A 19885-nucleotide genomic window follows, 5' to 3' on the forward strand; every position below is an offset into this window, starting at 1 on the left:
ATACGCACTACATACATGTACAATGTCATGTAGCTGGCTGTAGCTCCTGACACACAAAATCAGCATTTCCTCATGATGGAGGCATATTTTGGCAACTTGTACGAGCAAAACTCACCAAACAACACTCACTGGACAAGTTCTTCACAAAGAAGTAACACCCTGTTCTCCTCTGACACCACTTGATTTTACATCAATCACTATAACCGATGCAAAAATAATGTAATAGAGGTCTTTTGAAATATGAATTTGATCACTATAGGCGATATATTACTATAGACGATTATTACTATACGCGATAACTGTGTATACTTAGTTATGGCAAATGAAAATGAATTTGAGAAATTGATCACTATATCCGGTATATTACTATAGCCGCCAACCTTATAGGCGATACGGACTGTACTTCAGTAACGTCTGGTGCTAGCCAGGGCCCGCACAGCTTTAATTCCATGTGTGTTTGTGCCGTCGGCATGCCTGGCGCTATCCCGTACCGTACCATAAAAGACAGCTGGCCACAATATTCAAATAGGGCTTACAAATGCAAGATCATAACGTGAAGCAACTTGGAAGAATGAGTATGTATGCTAAGTGTAACGCATGCCATGGGATAGTAGCATGGTCCTGTCCTTAGTATTGAAAGTAAGATAATAGTGATAGAATGGCATTTGCACTTTCACATGAATTAGGGAGTGTATAGATAATTCTTCTCTCAGGCCAGCAACCTAAGCATAGTATCGTATTATCATGGTGCTAGTCGGCAAGGCATGGTGCAAGGTGTACTCAGTGCACATGCATTTGCTATCACAACAGCACAGGGTGATGGTTTCTGTTCTTTGCAATCATGTCTGAAGTATCTGTCTTGCTGTTCCTATGCGTGCATTCAGACCTGAGACTCAATGTGTTGACTGGAGGAAGCCAAACCAGGGGTCGGTACGGCAGCAATGACAGCATGCGACGTGGCGATGGGGAGAGCACACTGCCATGCCGTGCATCGTCCATTGACCCTATTCCCGAGTCGGAAGCCGACCCTCGCGGCTATGGTGCGGCTGCAGAAGTCAATCCCGGTGTGGGAAAGGACAGCACGATATCGCCACTGAGGTCACCGCCGTCCTGGTACAGTGACGAAGCTGCGCTACCTGCCAGTCTCGCCAATCAACATCTCAGCCAGTACAATAGCCTGGTCCGGGGAAATCGAACAGACGATGGCAGCTATCAGAATATTTCAAGCATTCCGTCCCGGTACAATGAGCAGCCAGATGGTGCCTCACGGGCCCGACACCCAGTTAAACGGCAGGAGTCTCAGGAACAGGAGGTAGCACTGGCGATCAGGGGAATGAACAGCCACTCACGACAGGCCATTGCTGCCCAGGCCATGGACCATTCGGAAACCCCATCAGGTGAGCTGACATGTATATCCAACCCCCCTCCCCCCTCCCCACCATTCCTGTAGGGAATCGTCACGGAAACTTCCCTTGTTGTTGTTGTTGTTGTTGTTGTTGTTGTTGTTGTTGTTGTTGTTGTTGTTGTTGTTGTTGTTGTTGTTACTTTATTTTACTTCACCAGAATTACAGGCAGTAGAATGCCTTCTCACTAGACCAGGTCTAGTTCTCACAAATGATGAATGTGAATGAACATGCTAAAGCTAATGAAAAACAAGAAATAGAAAAAGAGGAGAAAAACTTGTGTTTTATATTTTATGACGGTATTTGTATGTGAGTGACAGTGATTACATGACAAGGGAAAGAAAATAAAAAGATAGACAGAAAAGAGTAAGGAATAAACGAAGCAGATGTATGAAATAGAAATAGAGAAGTTGAGGTATTTGAGGAGAAAAGTCAGTTTGTCGATTAGAGACCAAACCAAAAGATCAAAATGCACATGTCTGACGAATGACTCAAGACAGAGAAAGCGTGTCAAGAACATCTGGGCACAGCAGGGCTTTGAAACCCAGAATATCTTCATGGCAACGAATATTTGCCGGAAGCCTGTTCCAATACACGCTGCCCACGAATTGCATGGACGCTCGAGATGCTGGTCCACGAACAAATGGAATTTGGAGAAGACGTGAGACCTGGCCACGTGTAACACGGCGTGTGCTTTGCTCAAGACCAGGTTCAGGGATTCAACAGAAAGAAAGGCGAAAATAGCATGCTTGCATTGGAGGCAAGACATCTATGGACAAAAACTACAATCTTGAGCTTAAAATGATGGATTAGTGGGGAAATATTTAATCTAGAAATAAGAGGTGCGGTCGGTGTTTGACGAGGGAGCTGAAACACAGCTCTGACTCCAGCCTTGCTGATCTTCCCCAAACGGTCGAGAAGCTGAGCTGTGAGGCTTGGGTAGAATGCTGCTGAAGCATAACACAGCTGGCTGTTTACCATACTGGTGTGCCACGACCGTCGAACTCTCAGCGTTAGTGAACGCCCGTGTCTCCACAATTGCCCTATGGTTTGTGCTGTTCTACGTGACACATAGTCGACATGTGGCCTCCATGACAATTGGTCGTCAACGATCACACCAAGGTACTTTGCGGTGGCAGTCACCTCCAGTTGCTCGTTGTTGCAGAAAACATCGGGTGTGGCAATGGCTGCGCCACGAGGCTGAACGAACATGACCTGAGTCTTGCTGGCATTCATTACGAGGCCGATGTCTTCAAGCCATCGGGAGATATCAGTTACTGCTCTCGTTAGAGTTCTGCCAACAAGATCCAAGTCGGGTTGGGAGAAATCAAGGATTATATCGTCAGCAAATTCTTGGTGATTGACACAAATTGTAGCATTTTTGAAGTGTTTGTCAGAAAACTGGAGGTCCAAAACAGGTAGCCTGAACATAGGGTGGAGTGAGGCAAGGAGGGGAAAACAATGTGGAAAGCTCTGCCTTTTACGGGCATTGTACGCCATACTCGATTACGTTTTACTTTTGTGGGTAGTTTTCCATGCTGTAAAGCATTCTGTTGCTTGAACAATGTGGACCTAATCACCTCTTCATGCAAAAGTCTGTGCATTGCTTTTCAATGCAGAACTACTGTTGTGGATATTGAAATCCGATGGGATGACCGCGGCCGGCGCCCTTTCTGCATTTACCTCATACATGCACTGTAGTTCATGTGTACACTGTGAAAAATGACCAGCAGTGCTCACCGTTGCAAGGCCAGTGTCCCATGGCCGCAACAGGACAATCATGAACATTCATATACATGATTTTACTCAATCTGCGATCTGCGGACAGAACTGTTTCGTCCTTTGTGGACTCGTCGGCGCAGCACAGAGGAAATGAGGCCGAACCTGATAGCAATGGAAATAAAAATTTCCAATCAGGTCCGAACGTACCTTGCCAGAGTGCTCAAACTGACAAGTCAGTGAGCCCTGCATAACGCAAACAGCAAAGGCACTACCCCACGCAAGAGTGCTCAACTGCTACAAGAGCAGGAGCTAAATACTCAATCTGCGGACAGAACTGTTTCGTCCTTTGTGGACTCGTCAGCGCAGCACAGAGGAAATGAGGCCGAACCTGATAGCAATGGAAATAAAAATTTCCAATCAGGTCCGAACGTACCTTGCCAGAGTGCTCAAACTGACAAGTCAGTGAGCCCTGCATAACGCAAACAGCAAACAGCAAAGGCACTATACATGATTTTATTCATTCTTGCTTTGTAGAGGACGGACAAGACTATCAGACGGCAAGAAACGAGTCAGCGCAGAGCTCTCGGGCAGGTGCACACTCCCAGTAATCTCAGCAGTCGCAGTCACTTGCAGCAGCAGCAGCCAGGCCGGTCGCCAGCGCATCAGCTATCACTGCACGACGTGGTGGGGTTCCTCAACAGCCGCGGTACGATGGCTGTAGCCAACGCCGCTGGGTATCTTTAGCATGCATCGTGTACCAATCACCATGTCAAAACTCAACTGAGGTGAGGAGCAAAGCAGACAATCACAGCATAGAATGAAGGCTGACTCCCTCCCATTGGGAGAGCCTATATGGTAGCAATGCAAGTTTTTTTAATTTTGATGTTTACTTGAAACATCAGAGAAGTACCGCATCATTGTCAATTAGAGACTGTAAATCTACAAGTAAGCTGGAGGTTTGTTCCAACTTTCAGTTGGCCAAGAAACTATCTAGTATTCTACTGCTGCTGCTGCTGCTGCTCCCCGTGCTGTTGTTGTTGTTGTTGTTCTTGCTGCTGCTGCTACAATTTCTGCTGCTGCTGCTGCTGTTCCTGCTGCTGCTGCTATTTCTGCTGCTTCCCCTGTTACTGCTTTCGTTCTTGCTGATTTTACTGTTACTTCTGCTGTTGCTCCTGTTGTTGCTGCTGCCTCTCCTGTTGCTGTTGCTGCTGCTGCTTAAAATTGAGAATTATCCACCAACGACATGCCAGCAATTGACCATTTTGTGAATGTGTGTGTCTTCTTCCTTGCAGGGATCTTGGTGCCATACCAGCCTTGGTCGGTCTCATTTTGCAGAGAGATGAAATGGTGCAGCACGCTGCCGTGGGTGTGCTAAGAAACATGTCCTACGGTCCTCACAGCGTCCTTAATACGGTATGAGTCACCTAGCTGTGGGGCCGTTCTTTTATAATGTGGTCAATGCTTGTTGAGCAAGTGCAGCGGTAACATGGAATTTAGAACCTTACTGTGGCGGCTAAATTTTGACTGCCATCAGGATCGAATGTCTAGAATATAGTTGGAGTTGTTTACGATTTCCCACAATAGGAATGCGTGTGGATTTGTAAAAGGAGGGGAGGGCATTTTTTACTTTAGGAAAATATTTAGAGTGTAAATCTGTCTTCTGTCTCCTCTTTGCCCACAGTATGCTGTTTGTGAAGCAGGAGGCGTAGAGGTCCTTGTGCGGCTGTTGCGCAATGCAAGGTCTTAAAATGTGAGTACGCCGGTAATACCTGTCACTGTATGTTTAGCAGCACAAGAGCTCTTCGGAAAATGGACACTTGCTATGCTGGCCCCTTGGTGGGGTACGTAAAAATCCACTCACACGACAATCACATTGTACATGGTGTATGCGTACGTGGTATACCATCACACTCCGCCTTAGTACACTGTATCCAACTTTCATGCTGAAAAAGAAGATAATGAGCTACTAGGGGACCAGGTGAGTTCTTGGCATTGTTGAATGTGTAGAAATAATTTGATCATGTTTTATTTTTTGATCATGACCAAGGAAATCCGAATAACACATACGCTCAACTACAAGATCACATGATCGCGTGTACACACCAGATCATGACAATACCAACACGTGCCTGTAGTATTCTTTATTTCTTCACCCCAAAACAACAAGAGTCCAGACTCAACTCAAGCACAACAACTAAAAGCCGCTACGTTCATTTCACACGCGCTCACTCGGGAAACGGCACATGCTCCATGCATAACATAACACGATGCACTACTATCATGAATGTCTGAGTGGCCAAGGAATACCACAATGTGTATGTAGACGTGAACACTACAGTGCCTGACATCTACAACATAGAAATGTATTAAATGGAATGCAAGTGTTCATGCTCATGTTATGTGGTAGTCTTCTTTGGTTGAAGTACGCTCGTGGCTGTTACACGTATTATTATGACCAGCTTGGTTCTCGCGCTACTTCACATGGTACACATGTAGGTCAGAATAAACCAGGGCTTGTGGTCCGAGTCAGAGTAATGTCCAAAGCAGACGTCAGTATTCTAGGCTGACTTTTATGCAAGAAGAGACAGAATTATAAACTGGTTGTTTTCTAAACACAATTGTATAGCCCGTGGTAACGCGGACATGCGAACTTGACTTGTTTAAGGATCGAATTTCATTGGCGTGTTTATTTGCGTTTTGTGTTTGAACTGTGTTTCTCCTTCAGCAATTGACATGTATGGTAAATGGCATGGGTATACAGGGCTCCTCTTCACGGAGCAACCACTTGTCTGTGTCATCTGCAAACGGTCCGATGGCCGGTAATACCCAGTCATTGCCGAACAGTCATACTAGTGATACACATGGCCCGACTCCAACCATCCCAGTCCAGCCGGTTGCCACAGATTTCCTGCCCGCATCCACGTCCACTCCGCACCCCAATGTCCGGCAAGAGAACGGCCCAATGCCAGGAGTTACGACGGGCCCACTGCCAGGAATTACGATAGGCTCGCTGCCAGGAGTTACGATAGGCCCGCTGCGATTGTCCCCGCCAATGTCGTGTCGCCCACTCATTTCGGCTTCAAAGGATCCACTACTCCGTCGCTTCAGGTAAACACCAGTGGATCAGTTTCATCTCTAGGTACGGATGTGTCGGCTAGTACGGCTTTGACTACAACCTCGGGTGCGAGGCAACCAGTGGCGGCTGCGGTGTCTTCTACAGCGCTATCTCTGCCACAGTCGCAGCAGGTTCTTGCTGATCTTTAGCATGCTATGTGTTGTGCGTGTGTGCGCGCGCGGACACGCAAACACAATGCCATGTGTTGTGCGTGCGTGTTGGGTTTGTGTGTGCGCGCGCACGCGCACAATGCCATGTGTTGTCCGGTGTGTGCGCGCGCATGCGCACAATGCCATGATGAGGGTGAGGGCAGTTTTGACAGTGGATTGAACTGTAAGTCCGACTGTGAATCGGACAGTGAGTCTGAAAGCTAAGGCTGGTGGACCGTACTATTGAAGTTTTTGAATTAATTTTGAATTGATTTGAATTTGAATTGTACTTTTCAACTCTGCAGCAAATGACAAATAATCTACTTCGCTATTATTTACAACATCTTCCATATCGCTCGTTTGCCAAGATCGGCTTATGATCGCTATCACTCTGCCGTTTTTGGGTATCCTTTGCTTCGCTCGTGCTAGGTCTCTTCCGCTGGTGTTGTCGAGATAGTGTCCCAATAAATGAAATCCTCTCATACGAAAGATCCGTGTTTGGGGGTAATTTTCATCAAATTTTACAACAAGTCAATCTGTGACATCTCTAATCACCATCAATAGGAAATGAACACTCGGCAAAGGGCAACCATGATCTGCAAATCATCCAAACACAAGAACAAAATCACATCGACCGCACCAATTTTCAATAAAATAATCGTATCACATGCTGACAATTTCAATCAATGAGTCGTAAAATAACGTAAAACAACGACTTACCTAACGAAATCTAAGATATTAATATTATTGGTTCTCCCCAACTAATGCCCTAGTTCTGGACATGCGCCGTTTCGACATCCCTAGGATCTAGGACATGGTCTTTCCACCCATGCAAAGCTCAGGTTGTCTGCTTGAGATTGAAACGGGACTTGCAAAACAGCGTCTTTTACTAGTTTTAGATTTGGGCCGCAGGACTATAGCATTGCTCATGACAAGCAAGGTCCCGGGTTAGAGTCCTGGTGGTTCCGTTGTTTTTTTTTCTCTTTTCAGGCAGGTCACTTCCCCGACTGATCCTTTGAATAGAGCATAATAATAATAAATTAATAATAATATTCACTGGTTTGAGGGAAAGACACAAACGGGAAAAGTCTGAAGAAAACATTGACTGTCACCACCAGGACTCGAACCAGGGACCCTCACTTGTGGCCAGCGATGCTCTACATGTAAGAAAAGAGCAAGCTGTTAGTGCAATACCATGCAGACTGCGAATAAGCAGCAGAAAATTTCAAGCATAAATCATGCAATTGATCATCAAAACTGAGTGTTTCCGTTCCAATTGGTTGCTAGCGGATATACATATGCATGTACTGTCCCCGGGGAAAATTGCGATTCCGCTGCCGCGTTTTTTGGGATTTTTTAAAAGACCGCGTTTTCCGCGATTTTTGAACTTTTTTGTTGCACAACACGTACACACCGTGCACTGTTCGGTCAGCAACGTCTCACTGTGGCGGCTTTTTACTCAAATATGACGAGTGCTTACACCAGAGACTTGTAACTGATTGATTTCACTACATACTCACTGAAAATTGCGGCACATCAATATTATTCACCGCATATTTACCGCAAATAATGCCATATTATGCCGCGTTTTTCCCCGCGTTTTTTTTGCGATTTTTCTCCGCAATTTTCCCCGGGGCAGAATGTAGAACTAATTGAACAGCAAGTGGAGAAGTAAGATGCAAAGAGCAAAGAGTTTGTGCCAATTTTGACAAAAACTCGTTTTAAAAGAGACAGACAGTCAGTGCAAACTGCAGGTACATGTATGCCTAGTATAGTACTCTGCCCACACTAACTATATCAGTACAATCATGTACAATAATGTACTTGTACATGTACACGACTTGGGCTCCAGTACATGCATATGATCTGTATTACACTGGCATGCATTATTACTGCATGCATTATTACTGCATTTCGGCATGAATAATATGCATGAATAATCATGATAATGCATTAATACATTTTCATCCAGATTGCGAAATGCATCCATAGGCGCCACACTTACGCTAGCACAAATCCAACGGCCCTACACTGCGGAGCACAGCACACAGCTTCAACGTCATAAAACTGAATGCAAATGCCAATGGAGCAGCAGCAGCTTCAGTAGGTCGTGGTAGGATACAGTCAAGGTCCGAGGACTGATTAGTATCGCTGATACTCAGCTGGGTCTATGACTGCACTTGTCCGACATCTGCATCACTCAGTGGTGCGGTAGGAGTCAGCCACCGCCATGAAACTCTCCAGCTTCTCCATCACAGTCAAGGTCCGAGGACTGATTACAGATTAGTATCGCTGATACTCAGCTGGGTCTATGACCGCACTTGTCCGACATCTGCATCACTCAGTGGTGCGGTAGGAGTCAGCAACCGCCATGAAACTCTCCAGCTTCTCCATCACATGGCTGATGTCATAGTCATCGTTTTCCACACTCCTCTTCAATACCCTCAGTTTGCTCTTAATCTCAATCACGAACCTTTCCAGTGAAGAAAGGTTGCATCCGACTAAGCCTTTTCGGAGATCTTTTCCGCGCTGCTGCTCAAGTTCGACTTCTTTCAGACGTTCATCGCACCCCTGTTTAGTGCGTCTGTAGCTGTACCTGTACGAGGCTTCCCACATAGCTCCCAAAGCCGATGTGCCAGACACCAGAGCTGCGATGAATTGCATGGTTGCCAGGCTGATGTTCAGATTTTGCCCTATGTTTGTCAGTGCCACCGCGACAGCAGGGAATGCGGCTGGTGCAGCCACGAATGCTAGGCCAACAAAAAGAGCTACTAGTCCCAGCCCTGCGGGCCACCTCCATTCTTCATATTCCGCATTAGCAGCCATGTTCCTGTCTAGCTCCTGTATGACCACCCGCTCTCCCAAGCCCTTCTTTGCTTCTCTGTTGGCCTTCTTCGACTCGGTTAGAGCTTCTTGGACGTCGTCCACGCAAACCTCGATGCATCTGCAGTACTCCAGAAGCGGGTGGTCTCTTTTAAGCGACTGCCTTCCACTCGTCGGCAAATCGTTGACGAGTTCTCTAAGTTTCTCGGGAGTGAGTCTGGATATCTCCGCCAACAATTCCTTTCCATCAGCCTGAGCAGCGGATGATTCGGCCATGGCTCGTTTCGACAAGTCTTCGGCTACAGCCTGTAGTTTTCCACAGTGCTCGTTCGCACTGGAAAAGGACTTGATTTGCTCACGAATGACGGTGTCTAATAGTTTTTTTTCTGTTCTCGCTCGCTCCAGCCCACTTTCCCGAGTTCATTGAGAACGATGGGAATAAGGTGCTCAAATAACTTCTTGCCCAGACACTCTACTAAATTCTTTTCATTGACCATTGCCGGCTCTTACTTCGTTTGAGCTTTCTACGCTCACTGATTAAGGGGAAGTCCGGTGAAAAATTTAAATTTCAGGGTCGGTAGAGTTTCGGCCGCTGAGTCGAATGGTGTTGGTCCCACGTGTCTCCGACAAAGCGTTCTCGAGATATTTCCGTTTGAAAAACTGAGTTTCGGGGGCTGCGCCATGACGTCATGCGGCCGCGCCACACCCTCTGCAACGTCATAGCGTGCAGCTAGGTCAAAAGGAGTGCGTGAAAGCAATAGTGTCAGTGCTATTTCAAATGATTTGGCGACTGATATTAGGTGGTGCAAGCGACCCCGAAGACATGTAACTCCTTGTGAGAGTGAGGATGCAGCCATGGCTGACCTTCATGAGTTCGGTCTGGGGCTGAGAACCTCGGTAGTCAGCTGAAGGAATGGCCGCGCGGGCTTGGAAGACCAAGGGCAAGGATTATCATGATTATGGACAGGTACATAAGTAAGTTACAGTTGTACACGTGTACTTGCTCTGTCCGTTGACGTTGTCCTTGTACGAAACACGCGCCAAGTTTGTGAGCCAATGAACGCAGTGGATTCCGTTCCTGCCCGTAGTCAAGTGACGACGGCCAGTACTAAGTAGAACGCGAAGGACTAAAGCCAGTAAAGGGACCGTCACTTAATTTTTGCCGACTACCCGCCAAAAAAATCTTTTCGTTTCACGTGTCGACATGTCAGACACGTCCGCGAGCGCGTAGGTCTACGACTCGCTACCTTTCACGTCATGTACGTCAAGCAATCTAGATTCTGTTCACGCCACATGGCTGGATAGCACGTACATGCAAACATGATTGAAGACTTGCAAAATCAATTTTTACAAGTCCAGGCGCTAGGCCTATACTAGGCAGTACTATTACTACGGTAATGCCTAATGCAGTAATGCCTAATGGCAGCTTACTTTATTTTCGGAGAAACACTACTCATTGAGTAAAAAGTAACAATGAATAGCGATATTTTGCGATGTAAAATAAAACTTCAAACAAACAAACAAATATCATCTAGGAAGGATCGCTACCCTAACGCGAAGGTAAGGGCCTTGCGCGGCTGCTCTACGAAGTGTTGAAGAAAGACTCAAAGTTAATTGGTGGACGAACAACTCGCTGGTGCCGGAAAACTTGGCCCCCAACGATGGTGTTTGGTGAATCATCAAGCATAATGTCTTGTAGCAGTGTTCACCGAGGAAGGAGAACGCTCTAGCCGCTGCTGTTGTCCGTTTCATCCACGTTGGGCGTTAGCTGCACCGCGCCTATTGTGTTTTAGTATTCCATGGACACACATTAGCATTCAGAGCGATTGTGGAGCCACAATTTACTTCACACAGCGTTGTATTGTCCACGAGCGCAAACTTCATTATCAGCAGTAACTGTTACTCTTCATCCTACGTGTAGATATGGAGTATACACGGCCTTGTCACGACAGCGACAGCTCTACAGAGTGTTCAAGTGAGAAACATTAATTTCAGTTGTTGGTGCACGAACAAATCGCTGGTTCCGAAAACGCTGCCTGCACCGATGGTGTTCGGTGGATCATCAAACAGGGTGAGCAGCAGTGTTCACCGAGGAAGGAGAATGCACTCGCCACCACTGTCGTCCGATTCATCCAAGTGGGCGTTAGCAGCGCCGCGCCTATTGTGTTTTAGTATTCCATGGACGCACACTAGCGTTCTCAGCGATTGTGGAGCCACAACGTATCTTCATGCGGCGTTGCACTGTCCAAGAGCAGAAACGTCAGCAGTGACCCATCATCATACATGTAGATTTGGAGTATACACACCATGCGCCAATGGGCCTTGGCACAACAGCGGCAGCTCTACGAGTGGTGCAAGTGAGAAACAATTGTCTCGACTGTTGGTGGACGAACAAATCGTCGGTGCCAAAAACGCGGCCTGCGCCGATGGTGTTTGAAACATTGTGTTTTAGTATTCCATGGACGCACACTGGCGTTCTCAGCGATTGTGGAGCCACAACTTATCTTCACGCAGCGTTGCACTGTCGCACTGTCCAAGAGCACAAACGTCAGCAGTGACCCATCATCACACATGTAGACTTGGAGTATGAACACCATGCGCCAATGGGCCTTGGCACAACAGCGGCAGCTCTACGGAATGTTCAAGTGAGAAACATTTGTTTCGACTGTTGGTGGACGAACAAATCGTCGGTGCCGAAAAACGTGGCCTGCGCCGATGGTGTTTGAAACATCAAGCATGGTATATGGTGGCTGCCAGTGTTCTTCGAGGAAGGAGAACACTCAGGCCGTTGTCCGTTCATCCATTTCGTTTGCTGCACTAAGTCTATTGTGTCCTTGTATTCCATGGACACACAATCATGAAGCATGGCGTCTGAGCTGTGTTCACAGAGCGGGGAGATGCTCTCGCCGCTATCTTATCTCTCCTGTGTATTCCCAAGTGTCTACGGCTCACAACAATGGCGTTGGACAAGTCAGATGAAATGGAGTCAACGTAAGTACGCATGTGTACTCTTACTAACTGAAACATAAGTTGGGTGTAAGAGCTAATTCATATGGTGTCGTGACATTCACATGTACGAGTTTAGTGTGTAGTACTGTCTTGCTACGTACTGAGTTCTGCGACTTTGTTTTGTCTCCGTATACTGCATGCATTCACGTTACACACTTATCAGTTAGACCCTGAGTTCCTGTCTGCTATCCCGTGTCTCCTCTACTTCTTTTTGTTTCCACATGGTTCACGGTGTAGCGCTGCACGTGTTCCGTCAGTTTGAACTTTAGCATAAATAACAACTACTTGTAATTTCAGACATGCCACGTGATTGTTGCCAGGGTTTGAGCCAATCAGCGCACTTACAGGCAGGGCCTGAACCCCTGATCATGCCCTGTCTGCCAGCTCTACTACGATATTATATGTCACGTACCCCGCGCACGCGCGCACGGTTCTCCTGCGCTTGGGCTTGCTTTCCCTTGGTAGTTGGAAGTCAGTGGCTGTTTTAGGACTCTTAGATTATGTACAGAAAGTGGTGGACATCACGCAACTGCATTGTAAATATAAGGGGGGTTGTCAAGTGACAACCGCATAATAAAAGAATTTTCATCTAAACAGTGAATAGCAACTAAGTAGAGTGGTTGTCAGTTGACAAACCCCCGTTTATTTAGATTATGTATCTGAAGTAAACACAACGTAGAAATATCACAATTGTCTCTTGTGTATTATATCCGTCCGATGTCACCAGATCGTCACCTGGTGCTGTGACCAGGATACGGATCATGGCAAACGCGGATTCAACTGGACGAATCGCAACCTGACGACGAAGAATCGCGAGGCTTTTCAGATGCTGGGATACAATGGAAACCGAACGACTTTAGAACAGCACTGTCTGAAGCGTTATGTTATCATGCAAGACGCCTTTCTGCGCCGCACAAACACAGGCGGTACTGCAGCAGAATATGTCACTCACTATTCTGCAGGTGCACTGGTGACAGGCGCATGCAAGTTCATGAGAAGGAGGCGGTCTGATGGTAACTGGAATGCCAGCAGTATGAAAGGATGTGCATTCTGCGGTGGATCTCACCTGGACAAGAGCTGCACGAAATACACAACAGTAGCACAGCGGAAAGAATAACTGATTGAACAGAAGCGTTGCTTTGTGTGTTTGCGCACAGGGCACCGGTCAACTCAGTGCAAGGCCACCCGCAAGTGTAATGTGTGTTCTCGCATGGGTCACCAATCAGAGTCACCATCATGTCACGATCTGCCCTGAATCTCAACAGAAATCTGACAGCAGTACCAACATAGTAGCTGATCAGCCTGTGGCTGACGAGGTACCAGCATCTAGCACAGCAGCAGCTAGTGCAGCATCAACCAGTATCGCCATCGACCGTAAGATAGTCAGTCGTCTTGATCGGTGCAGATTTCCTCTGGGAGTTTATGACGGGCAGCACCAGAGGACTTCCATCAGGACTACAGTTTCTGCCTACCACAGTCGGTTTTGCGGTGACTGGCCGAACACGTCACTCCAAGCACTCAGCTACGCCGATGAGCAGCCATGCCAGCCATCGTTTCTCTAACTGATGCGACTTCCGACTCCTGCACCATCCAAGATCTGTGGGACTTAGACTGCATTGGCATCCAGGATTCAGCCAATCTTACAAACAACGACCTAGCCATTAGGCAATTCATCTCAACTGTCACTCAACTCGATCGTTTCCAGTCTCTATCCAAGCGCCTAGAAGTCGAGCCGGAACTCAAGGTCAAATGCGATAACGTGATCCAGCAGCAGCTACGACAAGGCATCCGCCGAACAAGTGAGCCCTTCTACACTTGTGGGTGCCAGAGTGCACGATCTGCCTCATCAACCAGTCATAATACCACAGAAGACTATCACGAAAGTCAAGATGACAAACATCTAGCAGTGGCTATTGGTGAGAACATTTTCTGCAGTGCCATTGGAGTGTGCACTATACACGTACCATGTTCTTTTGTTGGCACCGCCTGTGTAACTTACTGCATAGGGTGCAAGGTGACCGTTGTCGGTTTACATGTACTCCATTTATTACGCCGTGCATGCACTGAGTCTGTGCTGTACTGTGCATCCATAGGTGTCCGTTTGCGGTAGCGCAAGGTGACACGCAAGGTTGATGTATTGTTTTGTCCGCTGCTATTTGAAGCTCTCGGAGTCGGAAGCGCTACCTCTGTTTCCCCTGTTCCTCCCTGTGCTGAGTCTGTAGTTCTGGCTTGCAGTCGCTGTTACATGCATGTTGGCAGTTGCATGTGTTTTAGTTTTCAGTTGTCTTTATTTGTTTTGTGTGGACGACAGTTCAATATTCTAGCAGTTGTTACACTTCCTATGTTCCGTAGTTATCTGCTGTTGGTGTTCGAGAGAGCAAACTGTGTTCTTCTCCAGAGTGGAGTAAACCATTCGCTTGTGTCTGAGGAAAACCCTGTGTGTTGACGAAGTGGGTTGACTTGGCTGTAGAGTGAAAGTACCACATGGTCGCATGGTCCATAATATCTTAGAACTAACTTAGGGTCTTCTGGCGTATGGTATACGAGTATATGAGCAGCATGAGAGTGAAGTAAAAGCCTGTGACTATTAGCTGAAACATTCAGTCTTTCAAGAGTAGGTGTTCCATCACGGAATAGGTACTGCAGTTCACTTACACATTACAACAATGGACCAGCAGTGTGCAGCATGCAATATAGTCATGTGAATTTGTACCGTATGCATACTCACAGCTGCAAGGCCAGCGCCCCCGTGGCTGCTTGACTTCTCACTCGATTTTAATATTCACAACAGTATGACTCTGTGATCAATCAGGGCTCTGTGAGCAGTTATGCTTGGAAGCAGTCACAAATGCCCCAGGATCAGTCACAAAACTAAACTTGGCAACCAGTCACAGCTTCCACGGTGCCCCAGACCAGTCACCAGAGATAACTAAATCTGCAGGGAGTTTCATAATCTGTTCACTGCAGAGTCCACTATACTATGATTCTAGAGGGTGGTAGCGTTCCTGCGGATGTGGAAAACTCGGCCGAGTGTCACGTGAACCCTGATTTTTAACCCTTTAAAGGGGAAGTTAAGGCAAAAATTAAAATTTCACCAGTTGTAGTAGGGGTGCTGAGTCGAATGGTCTTGGTCCGAGAAAGCTGAGACGCTCCCTTCCTACTTGAATCCAAATCGAACTCACGCACTTCCACCGAAACTGGGTGACTGCGCCCTACAAAGATGGGGATTTGTATGCAAAATGTCACTAAAAGCGCCATTTCGTTCTTATAAAAGCACGGATGACCGCGATTGGCCCATATGTTGCAGTCTTTTGGACGCTGAGTCGACTAGTTTTGGTCCGAAAAGGCTGCGATGCAGCGTTCCTCCTTTATTCCCAATCGAACATGGTTGAACAAGCGGTCACGTGCTCCTGCGTACACCAGTCACCTGGTCACCGTGCCTGCAGGGTACAACTTACTAGCCTGTTTGACCTTTTTTGGGTGCACTCCTGTCACTCGAGTTGAACCTTGGTGTGAAAGTTGTCGCCTACTGGCGTGGTGACCAGGTGATTTGGGCACCCAGGAGCACGTGACCACTTGTTCAACCATGTTCGATTGGGAATAAAGGAGGAACGCTGCATCGCAGCCTTTTCGGACCAAAACCAGTCGACTCAGCGTCCGAAAGACTACAACATATGGGCCAATCGCGGTCATCCGTGCTTTTATAAGAACGAAATGGCGCTTTTAGTGACATTTTGCATACAAATCCCCATCTTTGTAGGGCGCAGTCACCCAGTTTCGGAGGAAGTGAGCGACTTCGATTGGGATTCAAGTAGGAAGGGAGCGTCTCAGCTTTCTCGGACCAAGACCACTCAGCGACCCGAAGACTACAGCTGGTGAAATTTTAATTTTTGCCCTAACTTCCCCTTTAAAGGGGAAGTATACCCTAAAATCAATTTTTCACCAGTTGTAGTCTTCTGGGTGCTGAGTCGAATGGTCTTGGTCCGAGGAAGCTGCGACGCTCCCTTCCTACTTGAATCCCAATCGAACTCGCGCACTTCAACCGAAACTGGGTGACTGCGCCCTACTAGATGGAGATTTGTATGCAAAATGTCACTAAAAGCGCCATTTCGTTCTTATTAATGCACGGATGACCGTGATTGGCCCACATGTTGTAGTTTTTTGGACGCTGAGTCGACTGGTTTTGGTCCGAAAAGGCTGCGATGCAGCGTTCCTCCTTTATTCCCAATCGAACATGGTTGAACAAGCGGTCCCGTGCTCCTGGGTGCCCAAATCACCTTGTCACCGCGCCAGCAGGCGACAACTTTCACACCAAGGTTCAACTCGAGTTCAACTCGAGTTACAGGACTGCACCCAAAAAAGGTCAAATAGGCTAGTAAGTTGTACCCTGCAGGCACGGTGACCAGGTGACTGGTGTACACAGGAGCACGTGACCGCTTGTTCAACCATGTTCGATTGGGAATAAAGGAGGAACGCTGCATCGCAGCCTTTTCGGACCAAAACCAGTCGACTCAGCGTCCAAAAAGACTACAACATATGGGCCAATGGCGGTCATCCGTGCTTTTATAAGAACGAAATGGCGCTTTTAGTGACATTTTGCATACAAATCCCCATCTAGTAGGGCGCAGTCACCCAGTTTCGGTGGAAGTGCGCGAGTTCGATTGGGAATAAAGGAGGAAGGGAGCGTCTCAGCTTCCTCGGACCAAAACCATTCGACTCAGCACCCCGAAGACTACAACTAGCTAACTGGTGAAAATTTGATTTTAGGGTATACTTAATATCATCCATAGTTCAAGCCAAGCACGATTTCTAAACATTTTTATAAGTATTATCCATATTGCATATCCATGCGCTTGAAATCCTGATGCATTATGCTCAGGATTTCACACACCAAGGCCATTCCGGCATAGCAAGTGTGTCTCCTCGCAGCTAGCGAAGGAAGACAGCCGGTGCATTGTTGATCAGGAACTGCAGAACGGCTGCAACATGTCCAGCACGCATGGCCGGAAACACACTTATGCCACAGCACATTGCCAACGAGTGACTGGTCATGTGATTGCGATGGCTTTCTCTGGCAACCTGAGATTGATCAAAAGCAAAACAAGACTCCTTTCACGAATAGTTCTTTACTTGTGACAAAAACGCCGCCCCCCCCCCCCCCCCACACACACGTGACAGCCCTCCCCTTCCCACCACTAGCACAGACACTCAAAATTCTATAAACTATACTGATCAACAACAATGCGAGTGAGCAGCACATGGGTCGTCCTAACTGTTTTTCAGATAGTGATAAGGGAAACAGATAAACTAAAGTACGATGCACTACTGGTCACTTCGGAGAGGAATTCGAATTAAGAATTTAATTAAAAGAAGTTGATATCCCAGTTTCATTATAATCACCATCACAATATGAAAATATGTCTACTGTATCACATATTATAACGTGATGTACATCGACTAAAGTCTTCAATTGATGCACTGACGCATGCGCATACACACAATCATATGCACAAACACACACACACACACACACACACACACACACACACACTAACACACACACATCGACTTTAACACATGCACATGAACGCACACACGCCGACTATACTTCATTGTCGATAGGCCTGTCGGCTTTCACTGAGAATCATGGACGGGGGGGGGGGGGGGTCACCTGCAAATTGCCTCCAGGAATTTGCACAAAATTTCGAAAGTCCTCAAAATTCAACCTAAGCGAGTTTCCACATGCAGCGGTGATCCAGTAGAGTAGTGTTCGACTGTGTACCATTATCGATTGTGCCATCGGGTTTAGTTTTCAGACCACAGAAATTAAAGCATGTCCGAGAGTGTCTCAAATACCAAGGTGTGGGTGCTCATGAATTTTGGGCCGACCAACTTGTAATTAATAGGGAAGCATCCGAGGTTCAAAGAGAAGGCAGGGTGATGGACTATGACCGTAGTCAACCTGTACCCAGTAAAATATGGTGAGCAGGGTTGCAGTGCTTAAAACCTGCGGTGCCCACACCACACATGTAAATACGCATGCACACTGGCACACACACAGGCACACAGACACATGCACACAGACACATGCATACAGACACATGCGACACGTGTACATATTTACCATGGATAGGAGGTGACAAACAGCTGCCAGAACACTTTGTGACACTGGTTGCAGCTCATCATTGATAATTCCTCGGACTGTCGTTACAGCTGTTTGGTTTGCTTTCTCAGTTGCTAGATCATGCTGGCAATGAACACAGAAAGAAAGAAAGAAAGAATTCATGGTTCGCGTGAGACTCGGCTGGAGACCGAATGTTGCGCATCTGCTGGGACGCCACCACCCTCAAAGATCAAGGCGCAGATGCAGCTCCTAAAGCGGTGGGAGGTGAGTTAATCAGACCCACCGCCAAAGTGGTAAAAAAAAACATTCGAAAAAATCCTTCCACTTCCGCAGCCCACGCCATGCTGGCATGAAACACCACATGCAAAATATTCGCATATGACCTGTGCTTTGCAGCAACGGAGCTAACCAACCAACATTCGGCACATTGCCGCACAGGCTGAGAGTACCGCAGTTCAATTTGACACACACACACACACGCACACACACATACTGTACTGTACTTGTTCACTGCCAAAAGTGGTCACGTGGGTCTCTCCGGGAGAGGGGAGAGAGGAACTCAAAAGGAATCTTGGAAAGAGGACTCAATTGGCTATTGAACCGCCGAACGGCCGACACCCCCTGAAAACCCGAAGCCATGGGTGGACTTGCAAATGATCTCACTTACGGGCTAATCACACCTCAGTAAGTGGGTGAGGACAAGGTGCAGAAAAAGGATTGACGGCATCAGGGTATCCGTCCAGGGATCCAACTGCAGTTACCCCCGCCCCCAGTGAGGGTAATACTTGGTACTAGTGTGGGTGGCTACATCAGAGTGGATCTGATATAAGCTTCACTAGCACCAGTGATTACACAAGAGTTGATCTAGCCAGAAGCAGTCCATGGTCAACAGGTTTGTATACTTCGAATAGAAAGTATATGAACCCTGAAACCAACAAAGGTGATAGGTACAACATTACACCTTCAAGCAGCCAAGCCACATTGGCAAAAGACCCAGCACTATCTGGCCCACATGTACCCACCAACCGAACTAGCTGGCGCATATACACACACACATACACACAAACACACACACACCTCAGACCTCAGACATGCCCATCGCGGAAGCGATGATAGCGAACAGCTATGTTAGACATCGCAACTTGTGCTGGGATTACACCATTCAACAGCTTGCAAGGCTGATGAATTGACCGCCACTATTTTTAGCCTGGTATCCACCACACAGCTGTTTGAAGTGACTTTTTCTGGCCAGTGAATCCCTATTTTTCATTTTTCCATTTTTTTACACACACACACCACACCACATACTCTGGCATACACTGGCTGACACACACACACACACACACACACGCGCGCGCGCACGTGCCCACACGCATGTGCACACACCATCACCACCACCACACATACTCACTCACTCACTCCGACACTGGACTTATGATAGGAGTCGGATGATGAAGCACGTGCACTTCATGCGAACTGTTATGGATTGCATGCATGTTATGTGCAACGTCACAGTCCTAGATTACATGCATGCTATGTG

The 19885-nt window shown here is 47.2% G+C and overlaps 3 protein-coding genes across 6 annotated transcripts in view; 2 read left to right on the forward strand and 1 right to left on the reverse strand.

Moving 5' to 3' along the window:
* The window catches only part of LOC135822414 (uncharacterized), a 140092-nt gene that overhangs the window by 37341 nt on the left and 82866 nt on the right, over positions 1–19885 (forward strand).
* LOC135822417 (uncharacterized) overlaps positions 1–19885 on the forward strand; it is a 173901-nt gene that overhangs the window by 5698 nt on the left and 148318 nt on the right. Inside the window, exons 2-6 of one of the 3 annotated variants that reach the window (XR_010554484.1) lie at positions 885–1397; positions 3660–3910; positions 4418–4538; positions 4807–4875; positions 5851–6873. The exons of 1 other annotated variant lie outside the window; for it this stretch is intronic. The gene's annotated coding sequence lies outside the window, so the exon portion shown is untranslated. Of the gene's footprint in view, positions 1–884; positions 1398–3659; positions 3911–4417; positions 4539–4806; positions 4876–5850; positions 6874–19885 lie in introns of those variants that run through there. One more of the 3 variants, XR_010554483.1, reaches the window with a different exon arrangement.
* LOC135822409 (uncharacterized) overlaps positions 17002–19885 on the reverse strand; it is a 31723-nt gene continuing 28839 nt past the window's right edge. For all 3 annotated transcript variants that reach the window (XM_065335169.1, XM_065335170.1, XM_065335171.1), the window contains exons 11-12: positions 18346–18468; positions 17002–17300 (exon numbers count right to left, since the gene is read on the reverse strand). In XM_065335169.1, the coding sequence (XP_065191241.1) occupies positions 17151–17300; positions 18346–18468 (273 nt within the window). In that variant the 3' untranslated portion in view covers positions 17002–17150. The remainder of the gene's footprint in view (positions 17301–18345; positions 18469–19885) is intronic.

Source organism: Sycon ciliatum, chromosome 8 (genome assembly GCF_964019385.1).
Source record: "Sycon ciliatum chromosome 8, ocSycCili1.1, whole genome shotgun sequence".
NCBI classification, from domain to species: domain Eukaryota; kingdom Metazoa; phylum Porifera; class Calcarea; order Leucosolenida; family Sycettidae; genus Sycon; species Sycon ciliatum.